Genomic DNA, 22,398 nt, shown 5'->3' on the forward strand with positions numbered 1-22,398 from the left:
CGACGCCGCGCCGTGTCCAGGGTGATGCAATAGCTACTCATTTTACGACATGTATAAAAATTTGGGTTTTCGAGGGCTTCAGTGCCATTCTGTTAATGACCAACATGGAATATTTGGGTAATATTATTAGCAAAATACCAAGCACTATACATGGTACCCTATTTTTCTTGAAGTTTAAAGTAACCATGGCAACAGAGATGTTTAAAATGGCTTATATCTTGCTTTTTGTCGTAATTTCTTATAAAATAATATTGAATAAGATTATCTTTCTAGCTGATGTAGCTTTAAAACATATTATTTCTAACGTGTTATATTTTCGCGTTATCTGCATTTATTCAAACAAATTTCTAAGCATAGAATACTTATAGCAGTACCCCTCGTCTGGCATTTTTCATGGAAAAATCGTTCAGCATGCTACTATTATTCTCATGGATATTGTTGAAATGAAAATAAAAAGCCGAAGCTGTGTTTCTTAAATAGACTAGTGTCAACGCTTTTGAATTTTACATTTAGATACATAGGTCACGGGCTTCGTTTCCATGGTAACATCAATTCAATTCAAGAAACCACAATTTTCTACTGAAATTTGAACAATTTTAGATCTTAGTTTTAGTATATAAGTAACAAATTATTCACGGAACCTGTAAAATAGGTATTACAAATCAAACTGCTAGATTTTTTATTTGAAAATGGCCGTAACAAGTAACCTCTCACCCAACTATATTCCAAATAACATTGGTTACCATCATCCATTTTCTTACATTCCGCATAACATTTCAATATAACTACATAAAAGAAGCAAAATATTGATTATTATTCAGAGCAAAAGACTCATAAAAAATATTTCAGCAAATATTGGTTATTTAAAGAATATGTTATATAAAGAAAATGCACAGAATTACGTACTTTCAAGATAAAAGCTATTAATTTTGCGCGGTAACTGACACGTAACGTCATGACGTCAATGACGTCATTTTAAGGCAACATTGTTTTGAAGCGCTTCTGCGGCAATTTATTCATTATTTCTGCATTATTAAACCATAAAGCGTCAGATTGAAGACAGGTCTATGATTTGTTTTCAGAAGAATGAATATACAAACACATTTAGTTTGACGTAAATGTCGTCGTAAATCATCACGTTAGCTTCCGGTTGGACATGCGCACATACAAATATAAAGGTAACCTACCTCCTTAAGGTAGTAGTGGCGTAATAGAGTACCTCCTTTTTGAAGAGTATTCAATTCCTACCATAAACCAACATTTACTGCAATTCTCAGGGGGCGTAGGTTCAAGCCCTACTGGGACCAAATTTGTTTTCCTTATTTTCGATTTTTTCTGGTAAGTTTTTACTTTTTTCAAGACTTATGATAGATTTATTGTACAAAAATGGAAAAAAATAACTTGATAAGCGATTTCTTGCTGTTCAAAGTAAATTTACTACTTGAACAGAAGGGGTAGAGTTACACATCTGTAAAAATATTGAGTTACATGTGGTAAAAGTTCTCTGATTTTGCTTTCACTCTTTAGATTACATATCGTGGAAGAAATTTAGGTAGGTTTTACGTCTGTCCCAAGGTTATTTTTGAATGAAGTAAGCAAAATTCAAAACAGAAACATAGGATTCGACCTTATTTTTTCAACGCTGAAAATAGAACTCTGTATCATTAAATCCGTTTACCTGAGGAACACTATATAAAATGATATCCACATTTTTATTTTCTGTTTTATAATTGTTTACCAATAGTGTGATGATTCTTTTTTTTAAAATTAATGGTAAAATGAGCTTTCTGCAAACGTTTATATAGAGTCCATCACTTTGAAATTTGTCTCTACTTGAGGTAGAGGAGATACCATAAGTTATACAAAATTTAGAAAAAACGGCATGGTAAAAGTTGTTAAAAAATTGCAAATCAGTGCGAAACACAGTCATCTTTAAGAATATACCAAGCAAATGCCATTTTGTAAACGTTGCTATTCCACCTCTACTACCTTAAGTAGCCACTTCAATCCAGCAAGCATCTTAAGTTGACTTTTTGTTTTTATTTCAACCCATCTCAAGCCAAGGCAGTTCTGCACATTTGATAAACCAAAGTAATGATGTAATGTCATTTATTCAGATAAATTAAATATAGAATAAAGCCAGCACTCTGCATACAGAAGTGAAAATCATTTTATGAATTAATCACAACAAATGAGTTTATTTACTGAAATAGTGATGTTACAATGTTTTTTAAATACAAAGTAAGATATTAAATTATTGACACATTAAATAATCATAAAATGTCTTAAAATCAGCTTGAAATGTGCATCTCTAATCAAATATCTCAAAAAGAACATAGGCCTTAACATTTTATTTCATTATATCAGACCGTATGTTCAGTTACAACTGTGAGTTTCTTTAAAATCTAAATTGCAGAAAAAAAGTGTGCTTTTTCCAATATACTTCCACTATGAAATCATGTGTGAAGTCCAAATTTTTCAAATCAGTCTAGTGAAAAATCAAAACATACAACCTTACCTTACTTATTTGCATAATTTTCTATATATTCTTAAGTTTTGAAAAATCAAGGTTATCCAAATATTCTACATTGTAGAAAATTTTTGATCTGAACATGCAGAACTACCCTACCTGCCTTGAGCTTCCAGACTGGGTCTCTCCCTTGGCTAGCTGGAGCTCCCAGATTAGGTCTCTCCCTTGGCTAGCTGCTTAGTACAGGTTTGACTGTATGGCAGCTGTTCCAATAAATCTTAGACAATGGGAATATATCATTTTTAAAGATGCCTGACTGCAATTATTATACATAAGCATAATGCTTATTTCTACGAAATTAGAAATGTTCTCAAGTGTAAACAGTTACAGAGTCGGATATTCCGATTCGCACCTATAGTCAGTGATGGAATCTTTTTCTTGCATGCTATAATCAAGAAATAATAGTAAAAATAAAATCGAACAACTGACTTACTTAAAAGCACTTTTTTTTTTAAAAGCAGCGTATTTAAACAAATGATGTTTAGTTCCGGTTTTGTTTTATCATTTGCAATGTAACGATATGTATTTTTCATGAAATAATGTTTTTGATACGAGAAATGTACTATAAGGAACAAAGAGGAACTCTCAAGATATTTTGTTTATCTTGTTTATGCAATAAAATACAAATTACTGTCTAAATCTTCTACATAGATGTAGTTCTTTATATGTCATTTAAAGCACGGGCGTCATCATACACACTGGTGTGTAAGGAGTTTTTCCAGCACTGGTCAAATCACCAGAAATCCCAGTCTGGTATGCAAGGAAGAAAACTTATTCATCTTCAAACTGAAATATTTTGTCAGCATTTCTGCAAAACCTCTTGATATTAGCCAGCATAGATCATTCTGACATCACCCTGCCATTTTAAATAAGTGACATTATTAGCTGTTGAACAGTGCTTGTGTCATGCAGAAGACTGAAAAAATTAGTTAAAACAGTAACAGATAATGCTGCAGTGCACCAGATAGTCATCAGATTCTGGGTAAAGTGTGAAATGATTCATAATTATATACGAAAGATATCACAACATAAGACAGGCATCAGAGTATTTCATGGACACTAGTTTATTAGTGGCATTACATATTTCCATAGGATAATCAGAACTTGTGTCCCAAGGACGGCCAAAAATCTGCAATACATGCAACATGCAGAGACAAGAGGGCCAAGATGGCCCCAAGTCGCTCACCTGTGTAACACACCATAACACTGTAAACATGTTTACCTAATGATTTCATTGAGACAAAATATTCTGACCAATTTTCATTAAGATTGGACCACAAAACGTGGCCTCTTGAGTATAAACAAGAATTTTCTTTGATTTGACTGAGTGACCTAGTTTTTTTTACCCCATATGACCCAGATTAGAACTTGTCCAAAATTTCATGAAAACAAATTTAACATTCTGACAAAGTTTCAGGAAGATTAGAGCAATTACGTGGCCTCTGGAGTGTATACAAGCTTTTCCTCTGATTTGACCTAGTGACCTAGTTTTTGACCCAACGTGACCCAGATTTGAAATCGTCCAAGACTTCATGATAACAAACACTCTGACCAAAATTTATGAAGATAGAATAAACAAGCAAATTCGATGAAAGGGTTTGTGGTGAGGAATGGCAAAAAAATATATCCGGCAAAAAGTCACATGTTGATTATAAATATTGATGGAAAATTAAAAATGAATTTTTTTTTTTTAAAGGGGGGGGGGGGGGGGGGGGGGGGGGGGGGGGTGGAGGCAGAGGGGAAGTTACCAAGGCAAGGTGATGACCAGGTGCGGGTACACAACTTCACATGTAATGATGTTTATAATAAAATGTCCATGGAAAAGAATGAAAGAAGTTCAATGAAATTCTACCAATTGGTTGGTTTGCTATGTACAAATCTGTGGATTTTTAAACAATTTAAGGGCAATAACTCTGAGGAAAATTGACCAATTAAAAAAAAAATGACGGGCATCATCGAAGTATGTTGGTTCATATTTATTTCAAGTTTCATGAAATTCTACCAGCTTGTTACTGAGAAATGGCTGCAGACGTAAATTTTTCATTAAATCAAGGGCAATAACTCTAAGGGAAATTGACCAATTAAAAAAAAAAAATGACGGGCATCATCGAAGTATGTTGGTTCATATTTATTTCAAGTTTCATGAAATTCTACCAGCTTGTTACTGAGAAATGGCTGCAGACGTAAATTTTTCATTAAATCAAGGGCAATAACTCTAAGGGAAATTGACCAATAAAAAAAAACAACTTGACAGGCATCATCGCAGTATGTTGGTTCATATTTATTTCAAGTTTCATGAAATTCTACCTGCTGGTTACTGAGAAATGGCTGCGGACGGACGGACAACGCCATTTCGATACCCTCCTCCCGATTTCATCAGTGGGGGATAAAAATGTGCCCCCTAGGGTGTAAACAAGCTTATTCTTTGATCTGACCTGGTGACCTAGTTTTTGACCCCACATGACCCAGATAATAATTCATTCGATATTTCATGCAGACAAACGTTCTGACCAAGTTTCATGCACATCAAACGAACAAGAGTGTTAACAAGCTTTTCCTTTGATTTGACTAGGTGACCTAGTTTTTGACCCCATATGACCCAGTTTCAAATCTGGCCTAGAAATCATCAAAATAAACATTCTGACCAAGTTTCATGAAGACAGGGCCATAAATGTGGCCTCTAGGTTGTTAAAAAGTTTTTCCTTCGATTTGGCCTGATGACCTGGTTTTTGACCAGACATGACCCAGTTTCCATCCAGGCCTAGAGATTATCAAGATAATCATTCTGTGCAATTCTGTATCAAATCAAAGCATAAATGAAACCTCTATATGACTGAAAGGGCCAAAAAAGAAAATTTTGCCCCTTTTAGGGTCAGTAACTCTAGAACCCATGATGGAATCTAGCCGGTTTTCACAAGGAACCAAGATCTTATTGTGACTTAAGTTGTGTGTAAGTGTGGTTAAAATAAAATATAAAATGTCACTTCTATCGTGCTCACAAGGTAAAAATTACCAAACTTTGGCTCTTTAAGGGTCAATCAGGGACCGTAACTCCGGAACCTATGATTGGATCTGACAGATTCATCATGGAATCCAAGATTTATTGTTGTTGAAAATATTTTGCATGTTTGTATCAAATCAAACCATAAATGAAGTCTCTATATGGCTGCAAAAGCCAAAATAGCAAATTTTGGCCCTTTAAGGGGCCATAACTCTGCAACCCATGATGGGATCTGGCCAGTATTCAAAAGGAACTGAGATATTATGCCAATACAAATCGTGTGCAAGTTTGATTAAAGCCGATTGCAAAATGTTGTCTCTATCGTGTTCACAAGCCAAAAATAGCAAATTTTGGCCCTTTAAGAGGCCATAACTCTGGAACCCATAATGGGATCTGGCCAGTTTTGGAAAGGAACAGAGATATTATGCCAATACAAGTTGTGTGCAAGTTTTATTAAGTTGATTGCAAAATGTGGTCTCTATCGTGTTCACAAGCCAAAAATGGCAAATTTTGGATCTTTAAGGGGCCATAACTCTGGAACCCATAATGGGATCTGGCCAGTTTTCGAAAGGAACCGAGATATTATGCCAATACAAGTTTTGTGCAAGTTTGATTAAAATCAAATTAAAAATGTGGTATCTTTCGTGTTCACAAGGAAATTGTGAACAGACGGACGGACGAAACACAAAAGCTCACACTGTCACTATGTGACAGGTGAGCTAATAAAAGATGTCATAAACATGAACAAGAGGCAAATACGAGAAGCTTTTAATTACATGGTTCTATAAATTAACTGCACAGCGTCCATTTACCCACAATTTATCAATATCACATGTATCTTTGCAAAGGGTTGCTCAGCAATCAAATATGTATTGAGCATGCATGCGAGCATTTTGAGAAAGAGTGAACATCTCATTGTAGCTGGTATTAATGACATTATGATGTGCCAACCGCTAGTATATGCCTCTTTTAAACTTAATGTAGAATCATCATTCTGTAACATATTTTATTATCTTTTTAGTGTGCCTCTTCAAACAATATTAAAGTCTACTGAATTTATGTCTTTTCCCAATGTCTACAATTTAATGGGACAGCCCTAGCAAGTTTTACACCATTAAATTTTAAAACTTACTTCAACACAATTAAACAAAATATTCAGTATTTTCAAGATATAACATTCAAAGCAGAATATCTGTTTATTGCTATTGCACCTAGTATAATGGTAGTCAACAATGAAAATGCAAATATTGTTTTGTTCATATATAAACACATTCTTAAAACATTTGTATAAACATGCTGTAACCACCTTTTTAAAAGGGTACACTATCATTAGAAATAAATGGCACAATTTCAATATATGCTCCACACAAACCTAACAACAGTTACTTGTTTAGCTAAAATTTGTTTAACAAATACAAACTAGAGATGCTTTGAGAAAAGCACATGTCTCCCACAACTGCCCCTATGAAAAATGTTAGTTTCTCTAGATGTTTAAGACGAGTGGATCCAATTAGATGGTCTGGATGACTGGATCCAATCAATAATTCAAGGGCCATAAATCAAGGGCCTGGGCGGATTTGGCTAGTTATCGAACTTGGGTAAGGTCTTATGGCCAAACACATTTTGTTCAAGTTTGGTGAAGATCGGATGAGAAATGTTCCACTTAGAGAGCGGACAAGAGTAAACAGACGGATTTTTTCGACAATTCAAGGGCCGTAACTCTAAAATGCCTGGACCGATTTGGCTAGTTATCGAACTTTGCCGAGGTCTCATGGTCAAACACATTTTGTTCAAGTTTGGTGAAGATCGGATGAGAAATGTTTGATTTAGAGTGCGGACAAGAGTAAAAAGGCCAATTTTTCGATAATTCAAGAGCCGTAACTCCAAAATGCCTCATGATCAAACACATTTTGTTCAAGTTTGGTGAAGATCGGATGAGAAATGTTTGATTAAGAGTGCGGACATGAGTAAAAAGGCCAATTTTTCGATAATTCAAGGGCCGTAACTCCAAAATGCCTGGACCGATTTGGCTAGTTATCGAACTTGGCCAAGGTCTCATGGTCAAACACATTTTGTTTAAGTTTGGTGAAGATTGCATGAGAAATATTCGAATTAGAGTGCGGACAAGAGTAAAAAGACCGATTTTTGGTAATTCAAGGGCCATAACTCCAAGACACCTAGACCGATTTGGCTAGTTATCGAACTTGGCCGAGGTCTCATGGTCAAACACAATTTGTTTAAGTTTGGTGAAGATTGCATGAGAAATATTCGAATTAGAGTGCGGACAAGAGTAAAAAGACCGATTTTTGGTAATTCAAGGGCCATAACTCCAAGACGCCTAGACCGATTTGGCTAGTTATCGAACTTGGCCGAGGTCTCATGGTCAAACACATTTTGTTTAAGTTTGGTGAAGATTGCATGAGAAATGTTTGATTTAGAGTGCGGACAAGAGTAAAAAGGCCAATTTTTTGATAATTCAAGAGCCGTAACTCCAAAATGCCTGGACCGATTTGGCTAGTTATCGAACTTGGCCGAGGTCTCATGGTCAAACACATTTTGTTCAAGTTTTGTGAAGATCGGATGAGAAATGTTTGATTTAGAGTGCGGACAAGAGTAAAAAGGCCAATTTTTCGATAATTCAAGAGCCGTAACTCCAAAATGCCTGGACCAATTTGGCTAGTTATCGAACTTGGCCGAGGTCTCATGGTCAAACACATTTTGTTCAAGTTTGGTGAAGATCGGATGAGAAATGTATGATTAAGAGTGCGGACATGAGTAAAAAGGCCAATTTTTCGATAATTCAAGGGCCGTTACTCCAAAATGCCTGGACCGATTTGGCTAGTTATCGAACTTGGCCGAGGTCTCATGGTCAAAAACATTTTGTTTAAGTTTGGTGAAGATTGCATGAGAAATATTCGAATAAGAGTGCGGACAAGAGTAAAAAGACCGATTTTTGGTAATTCAAGGGCCATAACTCCAAGACGCCTAGACCGATTTGGCTAGTTATTGAACTTGGCCGAGGTCTTATGGTCAAACACATTTTGTTCAAGTTTGGTGAAAATCGGATGAGAAATGTTCGACTTAGAGTGCGGACAAGCTTTGTGACAGACACACACACAGACACAGACTGGAGTAAATCAATATGTCTCCCACACCACTGTGTGGTGGGTGACATAAATAACCATAATCTGAAATATTTCATACATTTACGACAAGTACTTACACAACATTCAAATTTAAATATTTTGACTGCTTAATGTGCCTGCTTACTATATGGAAATTAGGTATGCCGGCAAGCATCGAAAATCCCTTATGCTCATTTTTTCAGGAGACGAAAACCCTTTTTCGGACAAAGAAATTAAAGGATCCACACAATCTTATATTCTGAATGAAAAAAGGGCATACTCTTGACAAAATAAGAGGTAAAGTTATGTAACTTGCTCTTTGAGGTCATCTCATGATGCTAAAGAGATGTGAAGTTTGAAAGCATTTGGCCTAGCAGTTTTATTGAGAACCTGCTTTCATATAAAACTTTAGTGAGGAGGACTCGGTCAAGAGGGTGACAAAAAAAGCTCAACTTCTTGAAAACTTTCAAAAAGTCAGGCTAAAAATGGCCCAACAGATTTCAGGAATTTGCCAAATGTTAAATTTGCAATGCTTCTTTGGATAAGATACGTATTATTTTTGCAGAAAAACTAGAAATATTACAATGATTTTAAAAGACTTAGTCTTTACCTATCAAATAAACACATGGGTGTAACTTGATGGTGGAGGAAAAATCCAGACGCACCTCTGGACATCATTTCCTCACAGACAGGCACCTGGGTAGAACTACCAGCATTCCTTAGTAAAATGGATGGCATCCTCACATGAAAAATTCTACACCCCAAAGGAGGTTTCAAAACCGGTGAAAGGCAAGATGTTTTTGTCAGCAACCTATACCATTCAGTCATGAAGACCCCTTGCAAGAGACGACAGTAAGCCTTCTGGCCATAACTGCACACCTAATGCAATAAATGTCAATAAGCCATTGAGAAACTAGGTGTGCCGTTATGGCCAGAAGGCTTCCAAACCTTTCTCTTTTTTAATATATACATTCATGCTATGTGATGTTAATGTCAGAACATGCACACTGATACCTGAAATGTTTTCATAATCTGTTATTTGACACATTATGCCAATAACATCAGTGCAAGTCAACTAGTATTATGTAATTTTAATGTAAATTTTTCAATATTTATGGTAAGGAATATAATTACAAGGTTGTTATAGCATTTCAGCTGCAGTAACATAATTATAGGACATATCATCAGAAGACTGTCAAATATCCCTGAATGTCACTGGTAGTATTAAAATGTTCTAGTAATCTTGACTTAATAAAGTCAGAACCATTTGTAAAATTTTCCTAAATACCTAAAATATCGGTCTTATGTTGATGTAATTTTTTCCTAGAAAATTTTGTTAAAACAGTGATAAACTCTTGTAATTAAGAATACATTAAACATGTAAAATCATTTCAATTGTAAACAGTTTAACATCTCAAGGAGGGATTATTTCTTTGCACAGTTTTCAGATTGTTTTGGATGTGGTAGTTGTCGAAAATACAGGTCTGCATGGACTATCTTCTCGACACATACGTTGTAAACTGGATGGGTTGGTCGCTGAAATATAAACATTTTATTGTTAGTACTAACAATTCCTAAACAAGACAAACTATATTCCAGTAACAATATAATATTATTACGTACACCAGCAATAAAATAACAATGTCATCATAATGTATATGACATTCAGTAGACTCATATATCACTGATAGTATTTAAACTTGTTTTGATGAGTTAAATATTCTCCTTCTGTATTTAAGAACAATATTTATTACTCACATACCCAATATTTTATTCCCCAATTCAAAAGTGTTAAGGTTTACATACTAGTTGAACATGAAAAACTAGAGCTATCACTAAAGGTGATGAATGTACCCCCCGCATGCACTGACACAGTACACTGCAATTTGAGGAACACAAGATTGCATAATTATGTGGACTGTATGTATATAGACTGTATGTATACAGTATAGTATATTTATCTAAAAGAACGTAACATGCACCATGCACAACTAGGGTTGGTACTGAATTGGTACTGATCACTTGTGTGAAGTTTCATTAAATTGTGTGCAAGGGTTCAGAAGATTAGGTGCGCACAAGATTGCATATGCAGACTGTATGTACATAGTATGTTAACAAGAAACAAAGTCCCATAACTCTGCAATTTTTGTTGCTGAAAGAACCTAACATGACCCATGCACAACTACTGTTGTTACTAATCACTTGTGTGAAGTTTCATTAAATTGTGTCAAGGGGATGAGGAGAGATGGTGCGCACAAGATTGTGTCTATGTATATAGTATAGTAACAAAAAACAAAGTCCCATAACTCTGCAATTTTTTTTTCTGAAAGAACCTAACATGCTCCATGCACAACTACTGTTGTTACTGATCACTTGTGTGAAGTTTCATTAAATTGTGTCAAGGGGATGAGGAGAGACGGTGCGCACCAGATTGTGTCTATGTATATAGTATAGTAACAAAAAACAAAGTCCCGTAACTCTGCAATTTTTTTTCTGAAAGAACCTAACATGCCCCATGCACAACTACTGTTGTTACTGATCACTTGTGTGAAGTTTCATTAAATTGTGTCAAGGGGATGAGGAGAGATGGTGCGCACAAGATTGTGTCTACAGACGATGGACGGACAGACAACCTGAAACCAGTATACCCCCGCTTACAAATTTGTTGTCGGGAGGTACAAAACAAAAGGACCATGATGGTCCTGAATCGCTCACCTATCCCCACATGACCCAGTGTTGAACTGAGTATGACGTCGTTATTTCTATTATTTGACATAGTGACCTAGTTTTTGAGCACATGTGACCTAGATATCATCAAGATAAAAAAATTCTGACCAATTTTCATGAAGATCCATTGAAAAATATGGCCTCTAGAGAGGTCACAAGGTTTTTCTATTATTTGACCTAATGACCTAGTTTTTGAAGGCACGTGACCCACTTTTAAACTTGACCTAGACATCATCAAGGTGAACATTCTGACCAATTTTCATGAAGATCCATTGAAAAATATGGCCTCTACAGAGGTCACAAGGTTTTTCTATTTTTAGACCTACTGACCTAGTTTTTGACCGCACGTGACCCAGTTTCAAACTTGACCTAGATATCATCAAGGTGAACATTCAGACCAACTTTCATGAAGATCCATTGAGAAATATGGCCTTTAGAGAGGTCACACGGTTTTTCTATTATTTGACCTACTGACATAGTTTTTGAAGGCACGTGACCCACTTTCAGACTTGACCTAGATATCATCAAGGTGAACGTTCTGACCAATTTTCATGAAGATCTTGTGAAATATATGGCCTCTAGAAAGGTCACAAGGTTTTTCTATTTTTAGACCTACTGACCTAGTTTTTGACCGCACGTGACCCAGTTTCGAACTTGACCTAGATATCATCAAGATGAACATTCAGACCAACTTTCATACAGATCCCATGAAAAATATGGCCTTTAGAGAGGTCACAAGGTTTTTCTATTATTTGACCCACTGACCTAGTTTTTGATGGCACGTGACCCAGTTTCGAACTTGACCTAGACATCACCAAGGAGAACGTTCTGACCAACTTTCATGAAGATCTTGTGAAATATATGGCCTCTAGAGAGGTCACAAGGTTTTTCTATTTTTAGACCTACTGACCTATTTTTTTTAAAGGCACTTGACCCAGTTTCAAACTTGACCTAGATATCATCAAGTTGAACATTCTGACCAATTTTCATGAAGATCCATTGAAAATTATGGCCACTAGAGAGGTCACAAGGTTTTTCTATTTTTAGACCTACTGACCTAGTTTTCGATGGCATGTGACCCAGTTTCGAACTTGGCCTAGAATTTACCAAGATGAACATTCTGACCCATTTTCATAAAGATCCCATGAAAAATGTGACCTCTAGAGATGTCACAAGGAAAAGTTTACGCACGCACGGACGACGCGCGATCACAAAAGCTCACCTTGTCACTTTGTGACAGGTGAGCTAAAAATGTTCCAAAGCAAGCCTATACTGACTATATATGTTTTCAAACTTTTATCATCGCAATGGTTTCTGATAAGGGTAACAGCTGGGAAGCCAAAAGTTCAATCCCTACCGGAGTCATGACTGAGCACCTCCTAATTTAACCAGGTTTAATCCAGAAAACAAACTCAAAGAGTGATTCAAATAAGCCTCTGACCTATTATTATCAAGCTACAATAAATAAGTACCGGGTATATTAAGCTAATGCAAGCGGTTTGTATAATGTAAACATTTAATTTTGTCTTCTGTTTTATACAATATCTATTTCTGCATTCCTTTGCCCAGGCTCATATTTGTTTTACCAATTGGTCTGACAACCTTTGTACAAACTGAGTACTGACTAAATTTTGTCATATTATTTTACTCTTAATTGTTTTGAATACTAGTAGAGTCTTATGGTTGAATAATACAACGTTTATACATTTCAATTTATCAGGAATCATAAAACATCTGCCTTACCAAAATATTGTTTTCATGTCCTATATTATATACGTGACTAAGTTTTCCTCCTGCAAAGTGCTGGGCGACAGACAACCCACTCAAACAATATGAGGTATGGTAGTAATCTCTCACCCTGTAACATTTATACATACAATTATACAATATCATTAGACTATATAACAAGAGGTTATTAATATACAGCTACATTTTGCCTGATGGCCATAATGACAAATCTAGTACAAAAATGGACCGAGGGCCATTGTAAAAGTATGTGTGCCATAATTACAATAAGACACACCCCAGCCTTTTATTGACCTTTTATTTTATACAATGCTGTATCACGTCAACCCCAGATTGCACCGACTTTACTCCTGGGATGAGAAGTGTGCAAATATCACTAGAGTAAATCATACTGAATTTATGTACCATTCATTTTAACGTATTTTTTTTTCTATTTATAGTAAGGTATATTATAACACATTTTACAGACTCCTTAGCCTTTGGAAGTGGGGATACAAGTATCTCTCTATCTGAAAATTTACATATATTAAAGATTTAACTCTTCTACAATCCAATCTGACACAGTTTTGCATTAAACTCATGGCAGCAATGCACACAAAAGAATTATTACACAATATATTTGATTCTATGACATAACAGAATACTTTCTACACATCTAATCAAATCTGTAAGAAAATCCTTTTGAAACAAAACACAACCAAGCACTATAATGGCAGACTTGGTTTTACTAAACCTGTCCAATAATACCTGAAATCAATGGGACTTTCGACTTGACAGCTTCTCAAACTTACAATTTTTTCTGATTTAGAATCACTGATTTTGTATAAAGATATATTAAAGACACTTATATAGATACCTTCCAGGTTTGTCAATAAGTCCGCCACCAGGAAATTGACAACATACTAGTATATATTCCTGTAAAGCTTTTTGATTAAATAACCAATGTTCAGCACTAAGCGCTGCATCATCTGAAATTATAGAAGGGCAAAATCTCACTACTTGTGTACTGTAAACCTAGAAATGTTCGCGGATACAATATTTCGCGTTTTTCAAAACATGAACATTTTCGCGGATACAAATCTTCGCGGAATCACATCCATCGCGAATCCCGCGAATATGAAGTCGCAAGTGAACATATTTAGTATAATAAGGTAAGTATCACTGCATAGTTGCATTTATACTATTCTCGAAAACATTCAGTTTTATTGTACCCTTCAATTATAAATGCACCCTAATCATTTTCATCCATATCAACGGTTATTCACACCTAAAATTATTGACAGTCAGTAAATTGCTGTTACATGTGTTATTACACTGTCATTTGTTTGCCATTTAAATAGGCGATTAATCCACACTTAGCAGAAATAGACACAATATTTTACTTACAAATAATATATCGTATTGGCTGCCGACTGCAAATTGCACGTATATGTCGTTCGATAGATGCATATTGTTTTTGTTTTTATCCCCTGTTTGCCTTACGGATCGATATTGAAAATGCTGTTGCTTCATAAATAAATAAATTGTTAATCAATTGAAATAATGTGGACTTGTGCACTCATGTTATACAATTACGGTACTAGAATATGAATTATTATTATTATAAATATCCAGGTATGTGTAAGCACAGAACCATTTTAAAGCGATCTATATAAGCTGAAGCTAGAATCTTTCGCGTTTTTGTTAGAACAGAGTTTTTCGCGGCTATTTAATTTCACGGAAATATACTACCCGCGAAAGGCGCTAATTTAAAAAGCGCGAAAACAATTCTAGGTTTACAGTATTTTCTAAGTTATCATTTGGCAAATGGTTTGTGAAGACTTAAAGGTGTAACAAGAGCTGTCACAGGACAGCAATGTTTGACTATTCAACTGCCTTGTCAATTTAATGAATATAAAAGTGGGAAGGGGCACAATTTTTTAAATATCATGCAAAACAAAGTTATGGAACATGTACAATGTATGTCAATTCATCAAAGCAGACAAGTGTGTGAACTTTCAATCAATTCCCATTAGTGTGTACTGAGATACCAGCCTACATACAAATAAAATCTGTAAAAAGATCCTTTGGAAGCAAAGAATGCAACCAAGAAGAATAATAGCAGACTCGGTTTGACTGAGTGTGTTCATGAGAGGTAATGAAATGTGCAACACCTCTCACGCCCCCTAGCACCGAAAAACTGAATCAACAAGGAGCTGCGTTCAATAAACGCTTGATGCCCCCGGTGGCATCCTTGTCAATACCAAGCAACCTAAGCAGATAACGAGGTCAAGGTCAAACTGAGGTCAGGTGATGTTTGAAGATGAGGAATGGTCACAGGTTACATCTGTATCAGTATCAATTCATTCTTGTAAGCGGTATTAATGCTAGACGAAACGGTCCCATTTAGTTAACCAAGAGATGGCCCATATAAAGCAACCTAAGTCCAAAATGAAGTCAAGGTCAAGGTCAAACTGAGGTCAGGTGATGTTTTAAGATGAGGAATGGTCACAGGTTACATCTGTATTAGTATCAATTCATTCTTGTAAGCAGTATTGATGCTAGACGAAACGGTCCCATTTGGTTAACCAAGAGATGGCCCATATAAAGCAACCCAAGTCCAAAATGAGGTCAAGGTCAAGGTCAAACTGAGGTCAGGTGATGTCTGAAGATGAGGAATGGTCACAGGTTACATCTGCATTAGTATCAAGTCATTCTAGTAAGAGGTATTGATGCTAGACAAAACGGTCCCATTTGGTTAACCTCGTACGGATGGACGAACGGACAGGACGATCACTATATGCCTCCCGCATTAGTAGATGCCGGGGGCATAAAAATTGCAACAAGAGGGCCATTATGGCCCTATATTGCTCACCACAGTTGATCTGGCCTACTGACCTAGTTTTTGACCCCACATGACCCAGTTTCAAACTTGACCTAGAGATCATCAAGACATACATTCTGACCAAGTTTCATAAAGACTGGGTCACGTCTGTGGCCTCTAGTTAACAAACTTTTCCTTTGATTTGACCGAGTGACCTAGTTTTTAACCCCACATGACCAAGATCTGAACTTGGCCTAGGGGTCATCAAGACAAACATTCTGACCAATTTTCATGAGTTTCTAACTTAAACTGTGGACTCTAGAGTGTTAACAAGATTTTCCTCTGATCTGGCCTACTGACATAGTTTTTGACCCCACATGACCCAGTTTCAAACTTGACCTAGAGACCATCTATACAAACATTTTGACTAAGTTGCATAAATACTGGGTTAAAACTGTGGCCTTTAAAGTGTTAACAAGCTTTTCCTCTGATTTGACCAGGTGACCTAGTTTTTTTTATCCCACATGACTCAGATTCAAACATGACGTAGAGGTCATCAAGACAAACATTCTGACCACTTCTCATGAGTGTGAACTCTACAGTGTTAACAAGATTTTCCTTTGATTTGGTCTACTGACCTAGTTTTTGACCCCACATGACCCAGTTTCAAACCTGACCTAGAGATAATCTATACAAACATTCTCATCAAGTTGCATAAAGATTGTGTTACAACTGTGGCAACAAGCTTTTCCTTTGGTTTGACCGGGTGACCTAGTTTTTGACCCCACATGACCAAGATCTGAACTTTGCCTAGGGGTCATCAAGACAAACATTCTGACCAATTTTTATGAGTTTCTAACTTAAACTGAGTACTATACAGTGTTAACAAGATTTTCCTTTGATCTGGCCTACTGACATAGTTTTTGACCCCACATGACCCAGTTTCAAACTTGACCCAGAGACCATCTATACAAACATTTTGACTAAGTTGCATAAATACTGGGTTAAAACTGTGGCCTTTAAAGTGTTAACAAGCTTTTCCTCTGATTTGACCAGGTGACCTAGTTTTTTTATCCCACATGACTCAGATTCAAACATGACGTAGAGGTCATCAAGACAAACATTCTGACCACTTCTCATGAGTGTGAACTCTACAGTGTTAACAAGATTTTCCTTTGATCTGGTCTACTGACCTAGTTTTTGACCCCACATGACCCAGTTTCAAACCTGACCTAGAGATCATCTATACAAACATTCTCATCAAGTTTCATAAAGATTGGGTTACAACTGTGGCAACAAGCTTTTCCTTTGGTTTGACCGGGTGACCTAGTTTTTGACCCCACATGACCAAGATCTGAACTTTGCCTAGGGGTCATCAAGACAAACATTCTGACCAATTTTCATGAGTTTCTAACTTAAACTGAGTACTCTACAGTGTTAACAAGATTTTCCTTTGATCTGGCCTACTGACATAGTTTTTGACCCCACATGACCCAGTTTCAAACTTGACCTAGAGACCATCTATACAAACATTTTGACTAAGTTTCATAAATACTGGGTTAAAACTGTGGCCTTTAAAGTGTTAACAAGCTTTTCTTTTGATTTGACTGGGTGACCTAGTTTTTTATCCCACATGACTCAGATTCAAACTTGACATAGAGGTCATCAAGACAAACATTCTGACCACTTCTCATGAGTGTGAACTCTACAGTGTTAACAAGATTTTCCTTTGATCTGGCCAACTGACCTAGATTTGGACCCCACATGACCCAGTTTCAAACCTGGCCTAGAGATCATCTATACAAACATTCTGACCAAGTTTCATAAAGATTGGGTTACAACTGTGGTAACAAGCTTTTCCTTTGATTTGAACGGGTGACCTAGTTTTTGAACCCACATGACCCAGATTCGAACCTGACCTAGAGATCATCAAGACAAACATTCTGACCAATTCTCATGAGTTTCAAACTTAAACTGCGGACTCTAGAGTGTTAATAAGATTTTCCTTTGATCTTGCCTACTGACCTAGTTTTTGACCCCACATGACCCAGTTTCAAATTTACTCTAGAGATCATCTATACAGACATTCTGACTATGTTTCATATAGATTGGGTTACAACTGTGGCCTCTAGAGTGTTAACAAGCTTTTCTTTTGATTTGACTGGGTGACCTAGTCCAGATTCGAACTTTCGTTTGTTTTGGGTTTAACGCCATTTTCAACAGTATTTCAGTCATGTAATGGCGGGCAGTTAACCTAACCAGTGTTCCTGGATTCTGTACCAGTACAAACCTGTTCTCCACAAGTAACTGCCAACTTCCCCACATGAATTATCAGAGGTGGAGGACGAATGATTTCAGACACAATGTCTTTTATCAAATTGTCATGGAGAACATACGCCCCACCCAGGGATCGAACTTGCTACCCCGCGCTCCGTAGACCAATGCTCTCCATACTGAGCTAAACTTGACCTAATCAAGACAAACATTCTGACCAATTCTCATAAGTTTCAAACTTAAATTGTGGAGTGTTAACAAGATTTTCCCTTGATCTGGCCTAAAAACCTAGTTTTTGATCCCACATGACCCAGTTTCAAACTTGACCTACAGATTACCAAGACAAACATTCTGACCAAGATTCATAAAGATTAGGTCAGAAATGTGGCCTCCAGAATGTTAACAAGGCAAATGTTAACACAAGCCGGACGCCGCCGGACAATGACCGGTCACAATAGCTCACCTTGAGCACTCTGTGCTCTGGTGAGCTAAAAAGGGGCAAATCTGTAACAAGAGGGTCATTGACCCTAAAGCGCTCACCTGTGTTTAAGGCTTCAAGTGTGTCTGTAAAAGTACAGAGTTAGGTTTCTTCTATGTTAGCCTATATTATATACATGTCACAAACATTTTTGAACCTAGGGCAATAATTTGAATAACGACGACAGAAATTACAAATCTGATATCACACACAAAATATCAAGGCTCTAGCTATTGTTGATTCAGAGAAGATTTTCAATGTTTCTTATATAAAAGCCTATAGTAAGTACATGTCAATTACTGGGGCATGGCCATTTTTTTTACCTTAGGGTAATAATTCAGACAAGTATGGTAGAGAGTCAAATCCTTATATCACATGTCAAATATCAAAGCTCTAGAGAACAAGAGCTGTCTCCATAGGATGACACATGCCCCCGATGGCACTTTGAATGAATATTTATGGCCGATGTTAGAGTTTAGGACCTTTGACCAACGGACCTGGGTCTTGCGCGCGACACGTCGTCTTACTGTGGTACACATTCATGCCCAATAATTTTAAAATCCATGCATAACTGACAAAGATATGGACCGGACACGCCCATCAATGCACTATCATGAAATATGACCTTTAACATCTAAGTGTGACCTTGACCTTTGAGCTACGGACCTGGGTCTTGCGTGCGACACGTCATCTTACTGTGGTACACATTCATGCCAAGTTATTTGAAAATCCATCCATGGATGACAAAGATATGGACCGGACACGAATGCACTATCATGAAAAATGACCTTTAACGTCTAAGTGTGGCCTTGACCTTTGAGCTACGGACCTGGGTCTTGCGCGCGACATGTCGTCTTACTGTGGTACACATTCATGCCAAGTTATTTGAAAATCCATCCATGGATGACAAAGATATGGACAGGACACGAATGCACTATATGAAAAATGACCTTTAACGTCTAAGTGTGACCTTGACCTTTGAGCTACGGACCTGGGTCTTGCGTGCGACACGTCGTCTTACTGTGGTACACATTCATGCCAAGTTATTTGAAAATCCATCCATCGATGACAAAGATATGGACCGGACACGAAAATTGCGGACAGACTGACAGACGGTTCAAAAACTATATGCCTCCCTTCGGGGGCATAAAAAGATTTTTAAAGTCTGATAGCTAAAAAAACATTTTTAACCAAAAAGACCCTGGCTTATGTTCAATGAATATGAATAAATTTGAACAATTTTGAAAGAGGGCTATCCAGAGATCATTTGAGTAAAGTTTCATCAAAATCCATGTTTTCTGATGAATCAGAAAAATTTAAATACTATTTGTAGAAGGTCACACAAGAACCATTTTTGCAAATTATTTTAAAATCGGACAAGCAGTTCCTCACAAGAAGATTTTTAAAGTTTCCACTATATACCTATAGGGAAAAGTGACCATGCCCTCTGGCAGCCATGTTTTTTGACGAATCGATATAATTTGAACACACTTGGTAGAGGGTCACACAAGGACCATTTGTTTAAGGTATTGGACCCGTAATAGAGTATCTCCTTTTTGAAGAGTATTCAATTCCTACCATAAACCTACTTTGACTGCAATTTTCAGGGGGGCGTAGGTTCAAACCCCACTGGGACCAAATTTTTTTTCCATGTTTTCCTTTTTTTTCTAGTAAGTTTTTACTTCTTTCAAGACTAATTATGGATGAATTGTACAAAAGTGGAAAATTTTCATTTTATAAGCGATTTTTTGCTGTTCAATGTGAATTTACCTCTGAATCAGGAGGGGTAGAGTTAGACATCTTTAAAAATATTGATTTACGCGCGGTAAAAGTTCTCTATTTTGCATTCATTCTTTAGATTACATATTGTGGAAGAAATGCAGGTAGGTTTTACTATTGCCCCGAGGTTATTTTTGACTGAAGTGAGCAAAATTCAAAACAGATCCACCGGATTCCACCTTAATTTTTCAATGTTTGAGTTAGAATTTTGTCTCATTAAATCTGTTTACTTGAGGCACCATAGACAAAAATGATTTTTAAAGTTTTATTTTGTGTTTTATAATTGTTTAACAATAGTTTGATGTTTCTTTTATCAAAATTAATGTTGTAATGAATTCTCTGCAAACGTTTTAGATAGTGGCCATCACATTGAATTTAGTCTCTTCCTGAGCGTGAGGAAATACCATAAATTATACAAAATTTACCAAAAACGGCACGGTAAAAGTTGTTTAAAATTTGCAATACAGTGTGAAACATGGTCAGCTTTAAGAATATACCAAGCAGATGTCATTTTTAAAACATTACTATTAGGGGTCCAATACCTTAAAATTATTCTAAAATCAGGCCAGCAGTTTCACATAAGAAGATTTTTAAAGTTTCCACTATATACATAAAGGGAAAAGTGACCATGCCTTCTGGCGGTCATGTATTTTGATGAATCAAAATAATTTAAACATCTTGCTAGAGGGTCACACAAGGACCATTTGTGTAAAATTATTTTAAAATCGGACTAGCAGTTTCAAACAAGAAGGTTTTTAAAGTTTCCACTATATACATATAGGGAAAAGTGACCACGCCCCCTGGCGGCCATGTTTTTTGACGAATCAGTATAATTTGAACAACCTTGGTAGAGGGTGACATAAGGACCATTTGTGTGAAATTATTTCAAAATCTGACTGTTGGTTTAGGAGGAAATGTCGTTGGAAGATTTTTCTATTTTTAGCTCTGGTGGCCCCTATAAGCAACCAAGCGGAACCGTTTGAACAAGTTTGGTAGAGGACCACCCAAGCAACATCCAGGCCAAGTTTCATCAAAATCCATTCAGTGGTTTTGTAGGAGATGTTGTTTAAACATAATTGTTGACGACGGATGACTTGATGCACGGACGGACGGATGCAGGAACGGACGACGGACACAGCGTGATCACAATACCTTACCTTGAGCACTTTGTGCTCAGGTGAGCTAAAAATGCAAAGTAGAGTTATGAACCCTAAGCAATGCATGTTAGATCATCACAGTGAACAAGTGTGTGTAGTTTCAATCCATTCCTAATAGTGGTTACTGAGATACAAGCTTACATGCAAAAACTTTACCAATGTACTTGAACATGCAAAAGCAGTCATAATTATTTTTTGTCAGGTTACTTGCCCCACCCCCATGTCACATTTGCACTTTAACCAACTAATTATAGCTATCAGGTCTGGGATTCAGTCAAAAATCAAAAGCCTGAAAGTCTAAAGCCTGGTATGTCCTTTTTCAATTGAATTATATAGGGGAAAAAAACTGGTAGCCAAGACAAGTCCTGAACAAGAGGGTCATGATGACCCTCAATCGCTCACCTGAGTAATATGAGCTACATGTTTAATATGGCAGACTGATGTGAAAATATTAGAAAGTAGGTCAGAAGGTCATATTCATGGTCACTAAAAGTCAGTTTTAAGATCGGTGTCCAAAACTGTACATGTCATTCAAATTTCAAGGCTGTATCTTAAAAAAAAAAAAAGTAGGTCAGTAGGTCAAGGTCACAGTCAGGTGACCCCTAATCACTTGGGGTCATCAGGTAACTATAATCAAACAGTCTAGGAAATATGATCTGATAATTTTTGAAGTATTTATTCCTATATAACTCATATAACAAGTGACCCCAGGGCGGGGCCTCTTTTCACCCCAGGGGAATAATTTGAACAATCTTGTTAGACATCCATTAGACAATGC

The 22,398-nt window shown here is 36.6% G+C and overlaps 1 protein-coding gene across 1 annotated transcript in view; it reads right to left on the reverse strand.

The window, feature by feature from the left end:
- Positions 1-6,287: 6,287 nt before the first annotated feature.
- The window catches only part of LOC123530009 (protein farnesyltransferase subunit beta-like), a 39,011-nt gene continuing 22,900 nt past the window's right edge, over positions 6,288-22,398 (reverse strand). The window contains exons 12-14 of the mRNA XM_053524111.1: positions 13,986-14,097; positions 13,127-13,241; positions 6,288-10,192 (exon numbers count right to left, since the gene is read on the reverse strand). Of these exons, the coding sequence (XP_053380086.1) occupies positions 10,082-10,192; positions 13,127-13,241; positions 13,986-14,097 (338 nt within the window). The 3' untranslated portion in view covers positions 6,288-10,081. The remainder of the gene's footprint in view (positions 10,193-13,126; positions 13,242-13,985; positions 14,098-22,398) is intronic.

Source organism: Mercenaria mercenaria, chromosome 1 (genome assembly GCF_021730395.1).
Source record: "Mercenaria mercenaria strain notata chromosome 1, MADL_Memer_1, whole genome shotgun sequence".
Lineage (NCBI taxonomy): Eukaryota > Metazoa > Mollusca > Bivalvia > Venerida > Veneridae > Mercenaria > Mercenaria mercenaria.